Genomic DNA, 15642 nt, shown 5'->3' with positions numbered 1-15642 from the left:
GCCATGGCGCAGGAGAACGCGGCCTTCTCGCCGGGGGCCGAGGAGCCGCCGCGCCGCCGCGGCCGGCAGCGCTACGTGGAGAAGGACGGCCGGTGCAACGTGCAGCAGGGCAACGTGCGCGAGACGTACCGCTACCTGACCGACCTCTTCACCACGCTGGTGGACCTGCAGTGGCGCCTCAGCCTGCTCTTCTTCGTGCTCGCCTACGCGCTCACCTGGCTCTTCTTCGGCGCCATCTGGTGGCTGATCGCCTACGGCCGCGGCGACCTGGAGCACCTGGAGGACACCGCGTGGACGCCGTGCGTCAACAACCTCAACGGCTTCGTGGCCGCCTTCCTCTTCTCCATCGAGACGGAGACCACCATCGGCTACGGGCACCGCGTCATCACCGACCAGTGCCCCGAGGGCATCGTGCTGCTGCTGCTGCAGGCCATCCTGGGCTCCATGGTGAACGCCTTCATGGTGGGCTGCATGTTCGTCAAGATCTCGCAGCCCAACAAGCGCGCCGCCACGCTCGTCTTCTCCTCGCACGCCGTGGTGTCGCTGCGCGACGGGCGCCTCTGCCTCATGTTCCGCGTGGGCGACCTGCGCTCCTCGCACATCGTCGAGGCCTCCATCCGCGCCAAGCTCATCCGCTCGCGCCAGACGCTGGAGGGCGAGTTCATCCCGCTGCACCAGACCGACCTCAGCGTAGGTTTCGACACCGGTGACGACCGCCTCTTCCTCGTCTCGCCGCTGGTCATCAGCCACGAGATCGACGCCGCCAGCCCCTTCTGGGAGGCGTCGCGCCGCGCCCTCGAGAGGGACGACTTCGAGATCGTCGTCATCCTTGAGGGCATGGTGGAAGCCACGGGTGCGGGCCGGCCCGGGGAGGGGAGAAGGGTGGGCGGGGAATCTGACTTGGGGCTGGGGGCAGGGCTGAGGAAGGCAGGGGCAAGAAGAGGGGCACAGGGTGGGCTGGGGGATGGCTGGGGAGGCTGGTGCTAGATTCGAGGTTGAGGTAAGATGGGGAACCTGGAAGGAGGGATGAACAGAAATGACCCAAGACAAAGCCTGGAGGAATGCTCCGAAATGGCCTCAACTTGGGGCCCTGGGCTGAGAGGTGTCACTTGAAATAAGGAAGAGTAATAATAATAGCTAATACTCATTGAGTGCTTAGGAGCCCTGCTGGCGCAGTGGTTAAGCGCTCGGCTGCTAATCTAAAGGTTGGCGCTCGGAACCTACCCAGCGACTCTGGGAGAAAAATCTGCTCCTGTCACTATGAGCCCCTCGAAGACACCTAACATTGAGTGCTTATTCTGTGTCATGCACAGTTCTAAAGTTCTTTATGCCTATGAGCTAATTTAATCCTAAAAACAACCGTATGTTGTGCTCATTTTTTAGAGAGGAAATTGCCCCAACGAAAGGTGAAGTAAATTGTCCACAGTCATAAGCTAATAAGTGGCAGGTAGTGTCTGGATTGGAAACAGGCAGTCTGGCCTCAGTGCGCAGTGGTCCTGAGCTGGAAGGCGGGGTCGTTTAGGTTCAGGGTCTTGATCATTGCTGAGAAGTCCGGCTCCTGGCATTTGGTGGTGACCATTTTCCATGGCATGAGTTATTCCCAGACTGGACCTTGGGGAGAGGTTGATACCTGGTTCCATTTCTGCCTCAGTTTCCCCATCCATCTAAGCTTCCATCAAGGGAAGTAGATGATCTTAACATTTTTAGCCCCTTCCCAGAAGAAACTGGCAACTCACTTATGATGTCAGCACCTTCAGTTCAGACCTGCACAGTGCAGGGTTTGAGAGCAGGCAGGAAAAGACCAGTACAGGACAGCAAACGGAATTCGAGATCTTAAGGTGGGAGGTGGATAAAGACATTTCAGGTGGAGAACCAAAGGCCCACTAGGGGGCTCTGCAGTTCCTGCCGCTAATGAGTTTCTGTTGCCCCCTGCTGGCCTGTCTGAAAAGCTGCTGCCTTCAAACCCTTCCCTGCCCCCCTGCAATCTGGGCCTAGGCTTCACCTCTCTCTGCCTCAATGTCCCCTCACTTCTCCAGGCTCCCCCCAGCTCTTTGCCCTTCCCGAATCACCCCTTTCCCTGTATCTCTCCAGTTGTCACTTCTTTTTAGCCAGTGTCACAGGCAGACCCTTCTCCTTACAGGGAAACTCCTGTGCAGACCCCTCTTTGGGATCCCCAGCTCCTCTCTCCTCAGTGTCCCTATAGCCTTTTCTGTCCTTCCCCCACTGGATGCTTCCTGTCCAGCCTCCACCGCAGAAACAAAGAATGCCAATGTTCCCAAGATGCCTCAGAGCAGGGAGATGAGAGCCAGGCTCTGGTTAGCTAATGTTCACTCTTTGGCCCCCCTACCTTGTTCTGAGGTGAATATGGGCTGGGGGAGAGACCCTGGGATAGGAAGAGACTGCCCTGTCCTGTGGGTGCGCACACCTGACTGGGAAGACAGGGCAAGGATGGCTGGGGAAGGAGGGGTGGAGAAGGTAGGGAGGGGAGCTTGTCGGATTTTTCTAGAAAGACAGAACTGGAAAGGATGGTTAATATTTTGGGTGAGAGAGTCAGGATGCAAAATGCTTGTGAAAGCAAGAATAATGAGCCCAAACCTAACAAGATGACATTTAAAAGGAATAAATATAAAATTCTACATTTAGGCCTTAAAAAAAAAGAAGCCACTTATGTAAGCACAGCATGGAAGAGCTCTGGTGAAAAAGCAACTGGGGGTTTAAGTTGGCCACAGGCTTGATGTCGTAGCAATGTGATGCAGCTTCCAAAAACGATTATGTAATGTCATCTTGGGCCCTGTTAACTAAAGCATCATGGCCAGAATAGAGGCGTTGGGCCTCCTCTTATGCATGGATCAGGCCGCAGTTGGAGTGTTTATCGCACTCAGAGTCCTAAAAATGGTCCTCGGCTCGTTTGGGCTTGTGATCCAAAAGGTAAAATTTTTGGAAATCAGGTCAAATGAGGAATGGTAGAGGGAACCAGGGATGTTCAGCTTGGGGAAGAAGAGGCATGAAGAAGCTCAAGACTCCTCTTTTCAGACACTTGAGGGGATATCATCTGGCAGGGGATGAAACCAATGGGTAGAAATCACAGGAATCAGATTTGAGTTCATATAAAGAACAATGCAACTGTTAGGGCTGTCACACCAAGGAGTGGCTTCTTGTGAGGTAGTGAGCTCTCAGTCCTGGGAGGTGGTCAAGCAGAAGCTAGATGCCTACTGTTGGGGATGGTCGGCGGGGAGTCCTGAAGGAGTGGGAAGTTGGACTAGATGGTCCCTGAGGTCAGTTTCAAGGTTAAGCTTCTCTGTTTTCAGTAGCAAATGGCCACATCCCTGGCATTGCCAATGAAGAGGAGAGGGAAGTGTGGGTTGGAAATTAAGAGAAGTTGGGGCAAATGGAGGAGAGGGAGCTGGGCAAAAGTAGGGCCTGGGAAGTGGAGAGAAGGGGCTAGGCCAAGGGGTGGGGCCCTTGGGAAGGGATGGAAGGAAGGTGCTGGGCATAGGGTTGTGGGATGAGAGGCAGGAGAGGGAAGCCTGGGACTGGGGCCCCCTTGACCCATGTCCCTGCCCCCAGGAATGACATGCCAAGCTCGGAGCTCCTACCTGGTGGATGAGGTGCTATGGGGCCACCGCTTTACATCGGTGCTGACCCTGGAGGACGGCTTCTACGAGGTGGACTACGCCAGCTTCCATGAAACCTTTGAGGTGCCCACACCCTCCTGCAGCGCCCGGGAGCTGGCTGAGGCTGCAGCCCGCCTTGATGCCCATCTCTACTGGTCCATCGCCAGCCGGCTGGATGAGAAGGTGGAGGAGGAGGGCTCAGGAGAGGGGTCGGGTGGGGGTGCTGGGGCTGACAAGGAGCAGAATGGCTGCCTGCCACCCCCAGAGAATGAGTCCAAAGTGTGACCAGCTTCCTCTAGATCCCCTGCGGCAGACCGGGGGCCAGATGCAGGCACTTGGGGAGCTGGATATGGGAAGTGGAGGAGGAGGAGGCAGGCAAGGTCCCTGGGGAAGTTCTAAAGCTGGAGAGGCCCCCTCAGAATCTTGAGTCTAGGATCCAATGTAGAAGGAAGGGGTGGTGATTTCAGAACGGAGGGGTGGGGAGGGGTGAACAAATCAGCCTGTCTGTGATTGACCTTCACATCTGCTCATGGGTTGATGGATGGACAGAAGGATGGACTTATAGGGGGTTGGATGGGAAGATGGTGGCAGATGATGGATCTGTGAATGGACTGCCAGACAGGTGGTGTACTCAGGGCTGCCACTATCCCCTAGAGTGCCTTTATGCAAATCCTAAAAGGCGCCCTTTTCCTCCAGACAGATGCTCTCCCAAACCAGGGTGCATGGATTGGGGAGCAGAGCATGGGCTGGATTTCAGCCCCACTCACCTTCTCAGCCAGCTCCCCTGTGTATGCACACCTGTACACAATAGTCTAAGGTGAGCCAGAGGAGAGAAAGCTGGGTGGAGGTGGGCACAGATGAGGGGGGGGTGCCCTCCCAGCCCCCTTCCCACCACTGTGACAGGCTGGACAGGAGGATGATGGGCTGCTGGGAGGCTCAGGAGGGTGTGAATGCCCTTAGTCCATTTGTGCAGGGAAGTGGGCAGTAGAGAGGATGCTGGAGCCGGGCAGCAGGGCCTGGGAAGGGAGAACCAGGGATGGCTGTTTTCTGACAGTGGACCAAGAGCTCATAGGCGCCAAGGCAGAGGTGGGAGGAGAGGGAGAGGTCCCGAGGAGGAAAAAGGGCCAGGGGAGAGAGCTGGCAAGATGCGGTCCCTAGAGCTGGACACAGGGGGCCCTTGGGAAAGCAGAGTTTGCCCTGGGGCACTTGGAGGGGGAAGGCATTCAAACCAGTGACTGGGTGCCTGGCAGGTACAGCACTGATCCTTTTGGTGTGGACATTCAGGGACCTGGTTCCCATCCTCAGAATACAGTGTACACAGGAAAAACAGAGAAATATGCCTGCGGCAACTGAACCGTAGACCAGCCTGTGGGTATTGAGCAAACTACAACTCTAGAGAATCTGAGCACCTGCTCAGAGCAGGGAGTGGGGCTCTTGGTGGCCAGAAAGCTAAGCATCGAGCAAGGCCCAGCTATGCTGATGTTGCTGTTCTGGGGACGACAGTTTGAGAACCAGGACTCTAAGCACAGCTTGGAGGTCCCATCAGGTGGTGGGGCATGTCAGCTGAGGAGCAGCTGAAGCTCCTGGGGAGCATGAGGGGAGGGTGGGAAACAGGAAATGCAGAGGATGGAGTATTGTGGTGGCAAAGGGGACCCTGAAGCCCAGGCTAAGGAGTTTAACTCTGGGCCCAGGAGCATGACTGTCAGTGAAAACGGGGCCATGACAAGCTGGAGATGGTGTTTTGGGAAATGAGCGGGTGAGATAGCTAGTGGAAGTGATCTCTGGGCAGGCGCAGGGGAGCTGAGCAGGTAGGGAGGGCATCAGTGGCCAGAGAAGGGATTCCTCTAGGACTTAAGAGGCAGGTGTGAGTGGGGAAGAGACAGTGAGAAAGGAGCCCAAACATCTGGATGTGTCTGGGGTCTGCTGCCTGCCCAGCTGTGACCAGGCCCCCCAGATTCCCATCCCACCTCCCCCACCTTCCTGGTCTCATCCCAGATAAGAGGGGCAGCCCCCAGGGATGGTGAGGGCGGTGAGGGAGGAGCAACAGCAGGCGGAAAAGGGGCAGAGATCCAGGGCATCTGAGGCTGGCCTCCTGGGAGGAGAGTGTCGGCCCACCAAGGAGACCTAGCCCTCGGGAGCACGGCCCAGCAAGGACCTCCACTCCTTGGCCCTGGCTACACCCCACTCCTGTCCTTTAATAAAAACCGGAGCCCCTCAGGGAAAAGCACCCGAGTCTGCTCTTTTCCAGGCCGGAAAGCTGAGGGTCCCATGGGGCCCTGCGCCTCCTGGAAGCAGGAAAGGGAATTGTGGAGGGGGCTCATCCCAGCTGGGGCCCACTCAGAGGGGACCCAAAACCCAGTCCCTCCCTCCAGTCTAAGCATGGATGTCTCTGCTTCAGGTCACAGGGCCACTTGCGTCACCATCAGTGAAAGACGGAGTCCCTGAACCCTGGCATTTGATGTTCCCCCCAGACCAATGGTGGGGTGGGTGGGGCGTCGCTTATGTTGAATTCTATGAAACAGCTGAAGTCTGGATGGCACAGGGTGGGTCGCCCAGTATCCACGCGTGCATATCCTTACACTGTAGTTAAGCCATTGTGATTGACCGGGCAGAGAAACTGAGGTTGGAACAGGATCCGCTTGCCCCCTGAAGTCACTGAGAGCCCACCACACCTCTCACCACTCAGTCACCGCTCAAGAGCACCATTATACAGTGCAGAGCACTGAACCAGGAGCCTGGAGACCTGGGTTCTAGTGCTGACATCATCACTAATTAGCTTGATGGCTCTGGGCCTCACTTTCCTCATCTGTAAAAATAACACTTGGCAAACTAGTAATGCTCAGTGTTTAAAAATGGAATTGAAAGAGGTAGAGTGGGTGATTCTTATGGTACAGTGCAGCTAGGAGTTCTAGGATTGGAGCATCCTTCCAAACCCATTGCCATCAGCCTGATAGGACAGAGTAGAACTGCGGCATAGGGTTTCCAAGGAGCACCTGGTGGATTCAAACTGCCAACCTATTGGTTAGCAGCCGTAGCTCTTAACCACTATGCCATCAGAACATCCTTCGGCAAAGATAAATTCAGGGGGTCTTTGGGGCACTGGAGGAGGGGTAAAGCTGGGGCCGGTGGGGCAGGCTATGGGTAGATGTCTGCAGTGGCTCTGTGGACCCACAGACCCTCCCCAGGCTGCTGTCCCAGCCACCCAGGCAGCTGTCTTCTGGGGCTTCTTTAATTCTGCTGTCAGACAGGATAATTAAGGTCAGGAGGAAAGAAGCGGAGGCTTTGGTGGGAGGAGTCAGGCCAAGACTAACCCGACCAGGAGAATGACAGGCAGAGGGATGTTGAAGAGTCTAGAGAACTGGGAACAGGACCTGTCGCTGGAAGCCCCTTCCCTATATAACCTAGAAGGCTAGGGGAGGGAAGGGGGCAATCTCGGCTGGAACTCAGCCCCCCTTTCTGTGTTCCCCTCCCCAACAGGAGTCCGATCAAGAATAGGCTTGGTGCTAACAGCTCTGGCAGCAGATGGGACCCAGGTGTCCCCTCCTGGGGGGCGTGGCACAGCCCAAAGAGGCCAGATGGTGTTTGTGGTGGGAGAGGCCTGGGTTGTCCAGAATAGGTTGTCAGCCCCCATCGACCACCCTGCTACACACTCCTGCCCTTTCTAGCCTCCTGGCAGGGAAGACACAGCCAGCCCTGGATTTTATAAAACCAGTTTATTCACATTTTAGAAAAATTAATTCTAGGACAGGGAATGCCCTCCCTGTGGGATGGGTATGAGATCGAGAGAAGGCCAGCGGGAGGAGGCTGGGAGGTCTCCACTTGGGAGGAAAGGGCTAGGGTGTGGGGTCCATGTCCCCCACTCTGTGTGGGGGCCAGGTCAAATAAATTAAAGGAAGGGCAGCGGGCAGAGGGAGAGGGTATCCAGGCAACCAGAGGAGGGCTTGGAGCTGGGCTGGAAGACAGTCGACACCTACAAGAACTGGAGAGACAGCATGGCGTGGGCTAAGGAGAGCGAGCCCAGGGTAGCACTCCCTCCTGGCTTTCCCCGCCAGCAGCAGGATCCCAGGAGGGCAATGGGGCAGAATGGAGAGCTGGCTGCCCCTCCTCCAGGACCGGGGAATGGGAGGCTGGAGGAAGACAAGGCTGTGGGGCTCTGCTCCCTCACCTGGGGAAGGAGCGATCACCGTTTGCGCAGCCTCTTCATGAAGCAGCAGGTGATGGTGCCAAGAACGGTGGCTCCGGTGACTAGGGCCGCCCCTGTGCCCACCAGCAGGGGCACGAACAGGGTGTCCAGGGCTGGGTGAGAGGATGGCTGTGTTCAGCTGCAGTGCCATGGTCCCCACCCACGGTCACCCTTGTCTCCCGGTACTTTCCCCAGCAGGTTCCCAGGACCCACCTCCCTCCACCCACAGACAGCCCCTTCCCTGCCCCCTCCCTGCTCTCTCAGCATTTCAGCCACCCTGGTGCAGACGGGTACTGGAGGCTGAAAGCTGGTTTCTCAGGCTTTTCATGCGAAAGAGGCAGAGTGACGAGAAGACAGAGAGGATAGTAGCAGGGGGATAAGATGGAAAGGGAAGGATGGGCCCTGGGCTGGGAGGAAGGTAGGGTGAGGAGGGTGGGGGTGATGTCACTCACCATGCGTGTAGGGGTAGACCGTGACGGGCCCTGAGCGGGCACTGCCCGCCTGGTACCAGCTGTAGTCAGTATGCTGCACCCAGGCGCTGGGCGCACAGTGGTACGCGCCTTCATCCTGGGGCCCTAGGGCGTGCAGTCTCAGCCGGTGGCTTCGGGGCCCCACCAGCTCCACACTGACAGGGCCTCCCCCGGGCCGGACTCCCAGCTCTGCCACACCATTCTGGTCCACGCCACCCACCAGCTGGGCAGGGGCTGTGCCCAGCTCCCCCTCCTCCTGCCGCTCCACCCACCAGTTGGCGGCCAGCCGCAGCCCTGGGGGACCACCCCGCACAGAGATGTTGCAGAGCAGGGACGCGGTCTCTCCCCGGTACACGGTGCCTCCAGCTAGCCAGGCCACTGCCTCCAGCACCACACCTGTTGAACAGGGTGCATGGGGTAAGCGGGTGAAGGGCAGGGGCATGGGGCTAGAGCTCCTGTCCACGCAACACTCCAGGGAACTCAGACATCCCCAATCTTGGAAGAAGAGGAGTGTGAGACGCTGCAGGATGGAGGGAGCTGATGGGAGAAAGAAAGCTAAGGAGGGAGAGAAGGCGTGGAGCTAGAAGAAAGAAGGTTCTATAAGCCCCAAACCCTGTCAAGAGCCTGACCCCTCTCACCTACCCCAAAGCCTCTCACCTTCCTCCCGCACGTGCACGGGGAGGGGCCGGGAGCGGGCGCTGGCTGCTTCACGAAGCCGGGCCCCAGACCCTCGGACGTAGGCTTTGGCGAGGCAGCGGTAGGTGCCTGCATCACCAGGCCTGGCAGCCTCCAGCCGCAGCCGATAGGTCCTGGACGCCACCTTCTCCATGGCAATGTGCCGACCCTCATAGCCAGGGCCGAGGCTGCCCACACCCTCAGTGTCCAGCTGAGCCACCAGGCGGCCAGGCCCAGGCGCCCCGGCAGGTGCCATCTCCCAGCCCACAGAGTAGGCAGCATGACGGCCTGGCGGGGGCAGTGCCCCCGACACATTGCACAGCAGTTCCAAGTGCTCCCCGGGGCCAATCCGACGTTCCCCAGGCCCCACCGTCACTGCCAGCTGGCTGGCTGAAACACAGGAGGGGGGAAGAGTGTCATGGAGGCAGGAGGGGGCACCTAGGCTCCTGATGGCCAACCACAGTTCCTTCTGTAACAGCAGCAACTTCAAGACCCCCTGTCTGCCCCCACAGGGCCCCCAACTCCCAGGCATGACCATCTTCCCACCCAAGGACCTGAATCTCACCCCTCGGCCATGGCCCTCCTATTTTCACAGCCAATTCCTGAGCAGAGAAAGCCCACCATGGATAGAGAGGAAACTGATGCTGAGAGGCTGCTCACCCAGGGATGGTAGGTTCCCCAGAGCCCGGCAGTGACTACCTGTGCCCACTGGCCATGGTGCCCACTGAGATGCAATCCCTCCCAGACCCTGCTGGGGGTGTGTGGCACTCACACAACGTCTGCACGTCCACGTGGGCCAGGACAGCCCTCTTCTCCCCGATCTGGGCCCAGCTGCCGTCGGGATCCTGAATCCACTCGGCGGCCGTGCAGTGGTAGGTGCCTGCGTCGTCCGCCTGGGCGCCTCCCACCACCATGCGGTAGCGGTCAGCCCCCTCCTTGCCCAGTCGCACCTCCCCTGCAGCCAGACGCTCAGCATACGGTGCTCCTGCCTCCACGGCCAAGTCTGGCCGGAGTCCCACCACCTCCTGCAGAGTCGCTCGCCCCACTGGCGCCTCGGGCACAGCTCGCCCAAAGGACACCGCCAGATGTGTGTGCTTCTGCGTGCTCGTCCGCGCCAGGCAGCCCAGGGCCAGCTCCTGCCCCTCATGCACCGTCAGGCGAGGGGGTGAGGCTGGGGCCTGGCGGCCTCGGGGCCCTGGGAGGGTTGCAGACACCTGTAGCACATCTGGAAGAACTGGAGAGAACAGCAGAATGAGGGAGGCCTGGGCGCTGGTAGTTCTTGTAACTGTCTCCCCTGCGTACAGCCTATTTCCCTAAAGAGACTGAGCTCCTGGAGGGCAAAGACTACGTGTTGTATTTTTCCTGTAACCCAGTGGTGCCAAGCACAGCTCCAGGCACACCCCAGGCGCTCAATAAATACTTTTTGAATTTAATAGAACCAGCCCATTGCCTACTCACGCTTATGTTCAGGACTGTCCTCTTTGCAATACTCAGAAAAATGGCCCTGTCTTCCTTCTCAGAAGACAAAGTAACTTAAAAGAACAAGAATGTCACGTGGCCTAACTCCTGCTACCCAACTTCTGCTTTGTCTCCTCTCTTCCCACCAGATCTGGACCCTGGAATCTCCAGGAGAGGAGTCTGTTCAGCCCACCCAGCTTCCCCACCCTATCGGGGAATGCTTAAGGACGCTGGCCCTTTTCCCAAGAAGTAGCTACATATAAACAGGAGAGCGATGGACTGGAACGAAGAGATCAGGCTTTGATTCCAGACGGGCCACTAACTTGTTGGGTGACTTTGTGCAAGTCACTTAATCTCTTTGGGCCTCAGGTTCTTCAGCTGAAAACCTGAGGGTGGTTATATAGGTCTCTCCTGGCCCTGACTTTCTGCTTTAAGGGTGGGTATGGCCTGACCCTCTCCCAGAGCCCAGTACCTCTCAGCTCCACCTTGCCGCTGTAGCTGCCCAGGTAGCGGGCATCTGTGGAGGGTGTGTAGCACTCATAAATGCCAGCATCCTGGGCCTGCAGGCGGGCAATCTTGAGCACGACGGCGTCACCCTGCAGACGCTGCACCTGCACCTCACCAGCCGCCACCCGAGGCCCGAAGATGGTGTAGGAGAACTGGGTGTCCTTGGTACTGATGATGCCCAGGGCAGCGTCTGGGGCCTCGGGTCTATACAGGAACCACTCGAAGTCCTGCTGGGCGGGGCCCTCGTAGCCGCTGACATTGCAGAAGATGGAGATGGCTGTGCCGATCACTCGGTACAGGGGCCCCTCGGGGACCAGCACCTCCCGGGCACAGCACCCACCTCCTGTAAAGAAAGGCAAGAGGAGTTGGGGGTGCCTGGGCCCCTGCTGCAGCCCCACTGCCAGCAGCACCGTTCTGATTCTGGCTCGTGAAAATCAAGGGAACCAGGGGGGAAGCTGGCAGACAGCCTGGGCCCTGTCCTGAGAGCAGGGAAGGATGCTGCGAGGTAAGACACCTGCGTCCCCAGGAGATGGTGTAGGCCTAGGTTTGCCTCTGAACTCAGAAACATCCCATTTCTGGAAGACCAGGAGAGTTGTCCAAGGGCAGAAAGGAGTACATCTGGCTCCTGACTTAGCAATTCCTCTATTCCAGCTGTTCCCGCATTTCCCACAACTCCCTACATACCCCCACCCCACATCTGCAGTCCCCCCCACTCCTCCGTCAGGGCCCAGCCAGGGCAGCCTCCTGGCTAAAAAATTCTGGCACCACATGTCCCCCTCCTTTGCTTGAAGGGAGCTGACAAAATCTTGCTGAGAAGGGCTGGTTGGCTCAGTTGTGTCACCTGAGCCAGGGGTTCCAGACAATGGAGCCAGTGGCCTGAGTTGGGCCAGGGCACAGACCCAGTCAGTTCTCATCCCGTGGTGCCCTCCCGCCTCCAGCTGCGCCATGAGCTCACTGCTTCTCCACCCCACAGGGCTACAGAGACAGCTGAGGCTCCTGGGGCAAGAACCAGTCTCTGCCCAGGCCCCGGGGGGAAGAAGATCCCTTCCCCCAATGCAGCCCAGCTGTGGCACAATCCGCCCCCTCCACAACCCTCTAACAAAAGCCTGCATTTGCATACGGGGTATTATTTACATATGGCTCCCTTTCTGTAGGAAGGCTCTGAGACCTCAGCTGCCCTTTCCCAAGGCAGAGAGGCCAAACTCTCTTCTTCATTCCACCCCCACCCTATGCCCTACCCAGCCCCCAGATACTCCTGGTAGCCTTGAGGGCTCAGCTTCTTCCTTCTCTCCTTCCATAACCCCGCTAGATAAGATCAGAGCCCCAGAATGTATGGAGGGCAGGGTCAGCTCCCTCTCCCCATTTTACAGATGAGAAAGGTAAGGCAGAAGTATAGTCTCCTGGGCAAGATCTTACTGCCCCTGGATGACTTCCGCACGCCTTTGCAGAGGAAGAAAGTCAAGGAGGAAATGGGGAAACTCTAGGTTAAGGCCAGATGGGACTGACCTCACCAACCAGAAGTGTCACTTCCAGGCCTGCCAGGGGGATACCCACGGCCTTTCTGTAGGGACTGGAGGAAAATACCCAGGCGTCTGTGGTCAAACAATGTGGCCCTCCAGTTCTCCAGAGCAGCTCCCCTTGACTCTACCAGAGCTGGGTACTCAGCCCCCTCTGCCTGCGGCTGAATCACGGGGTGAACTCATGGGCAGTTGGTTAGAACACAGCCTGGGAGTCAGGAGGTGGGGGTGCCATTTCTACCCCCACGTCCAGCTCTAGCTGTCTGGCCTCAGGCCCGGCTCTTCCCCTCCCAGGCCGCCTCAACTTCCACACTGGAGCAGAGCTAAGAGCTTTCAGCTTGGACAGTGAGTGTGTGACTCAGGAGGGCCCTGCCCGAGGCTTATTTCATAATCAGGGTGATGGCGAGACAGTGGAGCTGACACCTTCCACACGGTTGTTGCCTCTGCCTTGGGACTGACTTTGCTCAGAACGGCCCCCTCCCACCTTCCTGGCTCCATTACTGCTGATGCTTGGAGATCCCCATGGGAAAGTTACCCTCACTGCCTTGGGAAATCCAGCTGGCACACGCAGCTCTCTTCCCAGCCCGCGCCCTCCGCCCTCCGCTGCGTTAGCCACAGAGAGGAGAGGGAGAGCAAAGAGGCCTGCTTTCAGGTCACACTGGGTTCAAATGCTGGCCCCAGCACTCACTAGAGGTTTTCGGGGGCACGGAAAATCATCTTCCTCATCTGTGCCATGGCGCCATCTGTGAAGTGAGCGCCAAGTGCCCACATGCTCTCCACAGGCTTTTCTTCGCACTTGCCCACCTCCCCCCTCCCCGCTCCTCGTTGCCCACTGGGGAAAACGGGCGAAGTGCTAGGCAACCAGGCCCCATGGCTCCTTGCTGTGTGTACATCCTCCTGTTACACCGCAGGGCCTCAAGGAAAGTACTCATCCTAGCCCCATAGGGCCCAAGGACCGATGCAGCAGGTGGAGACGCTGCTCGTGCTGCTGTGGAGCTCTGGTCCAGAACCAGGCAGCTGGGCAACCATCAGCCTCTGCCCTCACCACAGCAGCTCCAAATTCTGGCACCAAAGCCACCACCACCGACACCCTTCTCCCCACCTCTCAACGCTGTGCTCTTCTTTCAAGGGCTCAATGCCCTGAACATCTATACAGGCACTTTCACTGTCTAGATGCCACACTCCTCCCCAGGCCACCTCCTACAGGAAGCCCTCCAGTTCAGGCCAAAACCCATCATCCACTGTCACTACCCCACACAGTGATACAGGAATGCGCCAGAACACTCCACCATGCACACCCCACCGCACAAATGCAGGGTGCTTAGAGATCCCAGGGCCTATCTCCATGGAGCCTGGGTTCTGCTGAAGCAGGGTAGCTGGGGGTAAGGTGTGATGAGGTCGGGGTCGGGGGGGAGGGGGGAGGCCGCAGAGTCAAGTGTAATCTGGAAGAGGAGAGGCAAAGAGAGACCACCTTAGGGTGGAGATCAGGGTGAGAGACGGAACTGCCCCCCAACCTCAGATAAGGAACTGTGAGTAGAGGGGAGGGGGGCAATTAGGGGAGACTTACTTCGAAGATCGTGGGCAGAGCCAGCCCCCGGGCCTCCGGCCAACTCCGGGGCAATTATGAAGACGCGCAGTGTCTGCCCACGCAGGGCGGGCACCCAAGGCCGGGCCTGAGCCGAGTGTGGGGCAGAAAGGAGTCGCACTATGTGCCCTAGGACCTGGGTATGCTAGCTGAGAAGTGGGGCCAGGCCCGGAAGCCTGGCGGTGCCTAGAGGCAGTACCTGGGGGATGCGGGAGGTACGGGGTGGGTATGGGGTGGGGGCCCTGTGCCCTAGCCCGGGGCCTAGAGCTCGGGAGCCCTCACCCTCCTCATGACTGGCTGAGCGGGCGGCCACAAAGGGCAGCTGGGCGCTGAGCCCGGGGAGACTGGAGGCGCCCCTGACGGAGAATGGGGGTGCGAGGGACGCCGAAATGCCGGGGAGGCGGGCAGGACTGCTCGGCCGGTGGCAGACACCTGTCCAGTGGGGCTGGGGGCCGGGATCGGGGCCGGGGCGGGGCTTACCTAGCATTAGCAGTAACATCAGCAGTGGCGGCGGCGGCAGCGGCGAGGGGCAAAGGGCGCCCATTTTGAGCAACCGGCTCTGGGGAGGCTCCGGGGGGTGGTGAGGGCTCTGAGGGGCCGGGGGCGCGGGGGGCGCATGCCCGGATGGGGGGCAAGAAGCCGAGCAGCGAGGCGTGATTGCGCGGAGCGGAGCTGAGCGGTGGCTGCCGAGTCCCCTCCCTCCTTCCCCCCCTGCTTTCCCTCCCTCCTCCCGCGGCTCAGGGAGGCGATTCCCGCCCCGCCCAGGGCCCGCCCCCTCCCCGCCCCTGTTTGGCCCCGGCCCCGGCCCCTCCCTGGACTCTGGGCCCGCCCCGCCTCTTTCCTGGCACGGCCCCGCCCCTCCCCGGGCCACGGCCCGCCCCGCCCCAGAAAAGCTGGGTGTAGGGACCTGGGGTCGGTGAGGTGACTGTGGCCACGCACTTAGAATCCAGTTGTTTGTTCTGAGCCGCTAGGCCTCGCTGCAAACCCTTCGGAAGTTGGAGTGGGCGGGACCCCCGGGTCTAGGCGGAAAGGCGCTTCAGGGCTCCCGAAGGCCACTGGTGACCTGTTTACCACCCCCTCAGAGGGCAGAACTAAAGGAAAGTGGTTTGGGAGCGTGGGTCGTCTGGATGCCATCACTTCCTGGTTGTGGGATCCTGGTCAAATTGCTTAACGGCCTTCAGCCTTCTCAGTTTCCTCATCAGCAAATTGAGGGGGACAGCATCCAGTACGGTGGGTTATTACGGCTGTTAATTGAGCTAAGGTACATGAGGTGCTTGGCTCGGTGTAATGCGAAATAGAAGATAGATTTTTGTCTTTTGTTTTTGAATTATTTAAACTACTTCCTAAGAGGTTTAGTTCAGACCTAAGGAGAGGGTGAGCCCAGGGTTCAGGTGAAGGAGTCTCAATTTCTGGAGAGGAGATACGGAACTCGCTCTGTGTTGAGAAGGGTAGGGCCTGCCCGGGAGGGGGAAGAATGGAGGAAGCATCCTTCCCAAGAACTATAGGGTCTCTATGAGTTGGAATTGACTCGATGGCAAGGAGTTTGGTTTTGTTTGGTTTCTTCTCCCTCCTCAGCTGTGGAGAAAGGGGGCGTGGGGGAGGAGCAGGAAGGCTAGCGCCAGAATGCAGGGAG

The 15642-nt window shown here is 58.7% G+C and overlaps 2 protein-coding genes across 2 annotated transcripts; one reads left to right on the top strand and one right to left on the bottom strand.

Moving 5' to 3' along the window:
- The first annotated feature begins 3 nt into the window (after positions 1 to 3).
- KCNJ9 (potassium inwardly rectifying channel subfamily J member 9) lies at positions 4 to 3899 on the top strand. Its single transcript, XM_004390203.1, has 2 exons — positions 4 to 853; positions 3568 to 3899. Exons 1-2 carry the CDS (start codon positions 4 to 6, stop codon positions 3897 to 3899), a joined length of 1182 nt encoding a protein of 393 aa, XP_004390260.1.
- A 3408-nt stretch (positions 3900 to 7307) lies between these two features.
- IGSF8 (immunoglobulin superfamily member 8) lies at positions 7308 to 14727 on the bottom strand. Its single transcript, XM_004390201.2, has 7 exons — positions 14490 to 14727; positions 10873 to 11250; positions 9715 to 10176; positions 8925 to 9332; positions 8250 to 8663; positions 7780 to 7910; positions 7308 to 7593 (listed from the first exon to the last, which is right to left on the bottom strand). Exons 1-6 carry the CDS (start codon positions 14551 to 14553, stop codon positions 7795 to 7797), a joined length of 1842 nt encoding a protein of 613 aa, XP_004390258.1. The 5' UTR covers positions 14554 to 14727; the 3' UTR covers positions 7308 to 7593; positions 7780 to 7794.
- Between the last annotated feature and the right edge of the window lie 915 nt (positions 14728 to 15642).

This window comes from Trichechus manatus, unplaced genomic scaffold (assembly GCF_000243295.1).
Source record: "Trichechus manatus latirostris isolate Lorelei unplaced genomic scaffold, TriManLat1.0 scaffold00288, whole genome shotgun sequence".
Taxonomy (NCBI): Eukaryota; Metazoa; Chordata; class Mammalia; order Sirenia; family Trichechidae; genus Trichechus; species Trichechus manatus.
The sequence above is the reverse complement of the archived record's forward strand: the minus strand, read 5'-3'. Positions and strand labels throughout refer to the sequence as shown.

Coding starts and splice junctions, on each gene's coding strand:
- KCNJ9 (XM_004390203.1), top strand. CDS start 4: ATGGCGCAGGAGAACGCGGCCTTCTCGCCGGGGGCCGAGGAGCCGCCG. Junction 854..3,567: donor GGGCATGGTGGAAGCCACGG/GTGCGGGCCGGC, acceptor CCCTGCCCCCAG/GAATGACATGCCAAGCTCGG.
- IGSF8 (XM_004390201.2), bottom strand. CDS start 14,553: ATGGGCGCCCTTTGCCCCTCGCCGCTGCCGCCGCCGCCACTGCTGATG. Junction 10,177..10,872: donor CGGCAAGGTGGAGCTGAGAG/GTACTGGGCTCT, acceptor TGTTCTCTCCAG/TTCTTCCAGATGTGCTACAG. Junction 9,333..9,714: donor CGTGGACGTGCAGACGTTGT/GTGAGTGCCACA, acceptor CCTGTGTTTCAG/CCAGCCAGCTGGCAGTGACG.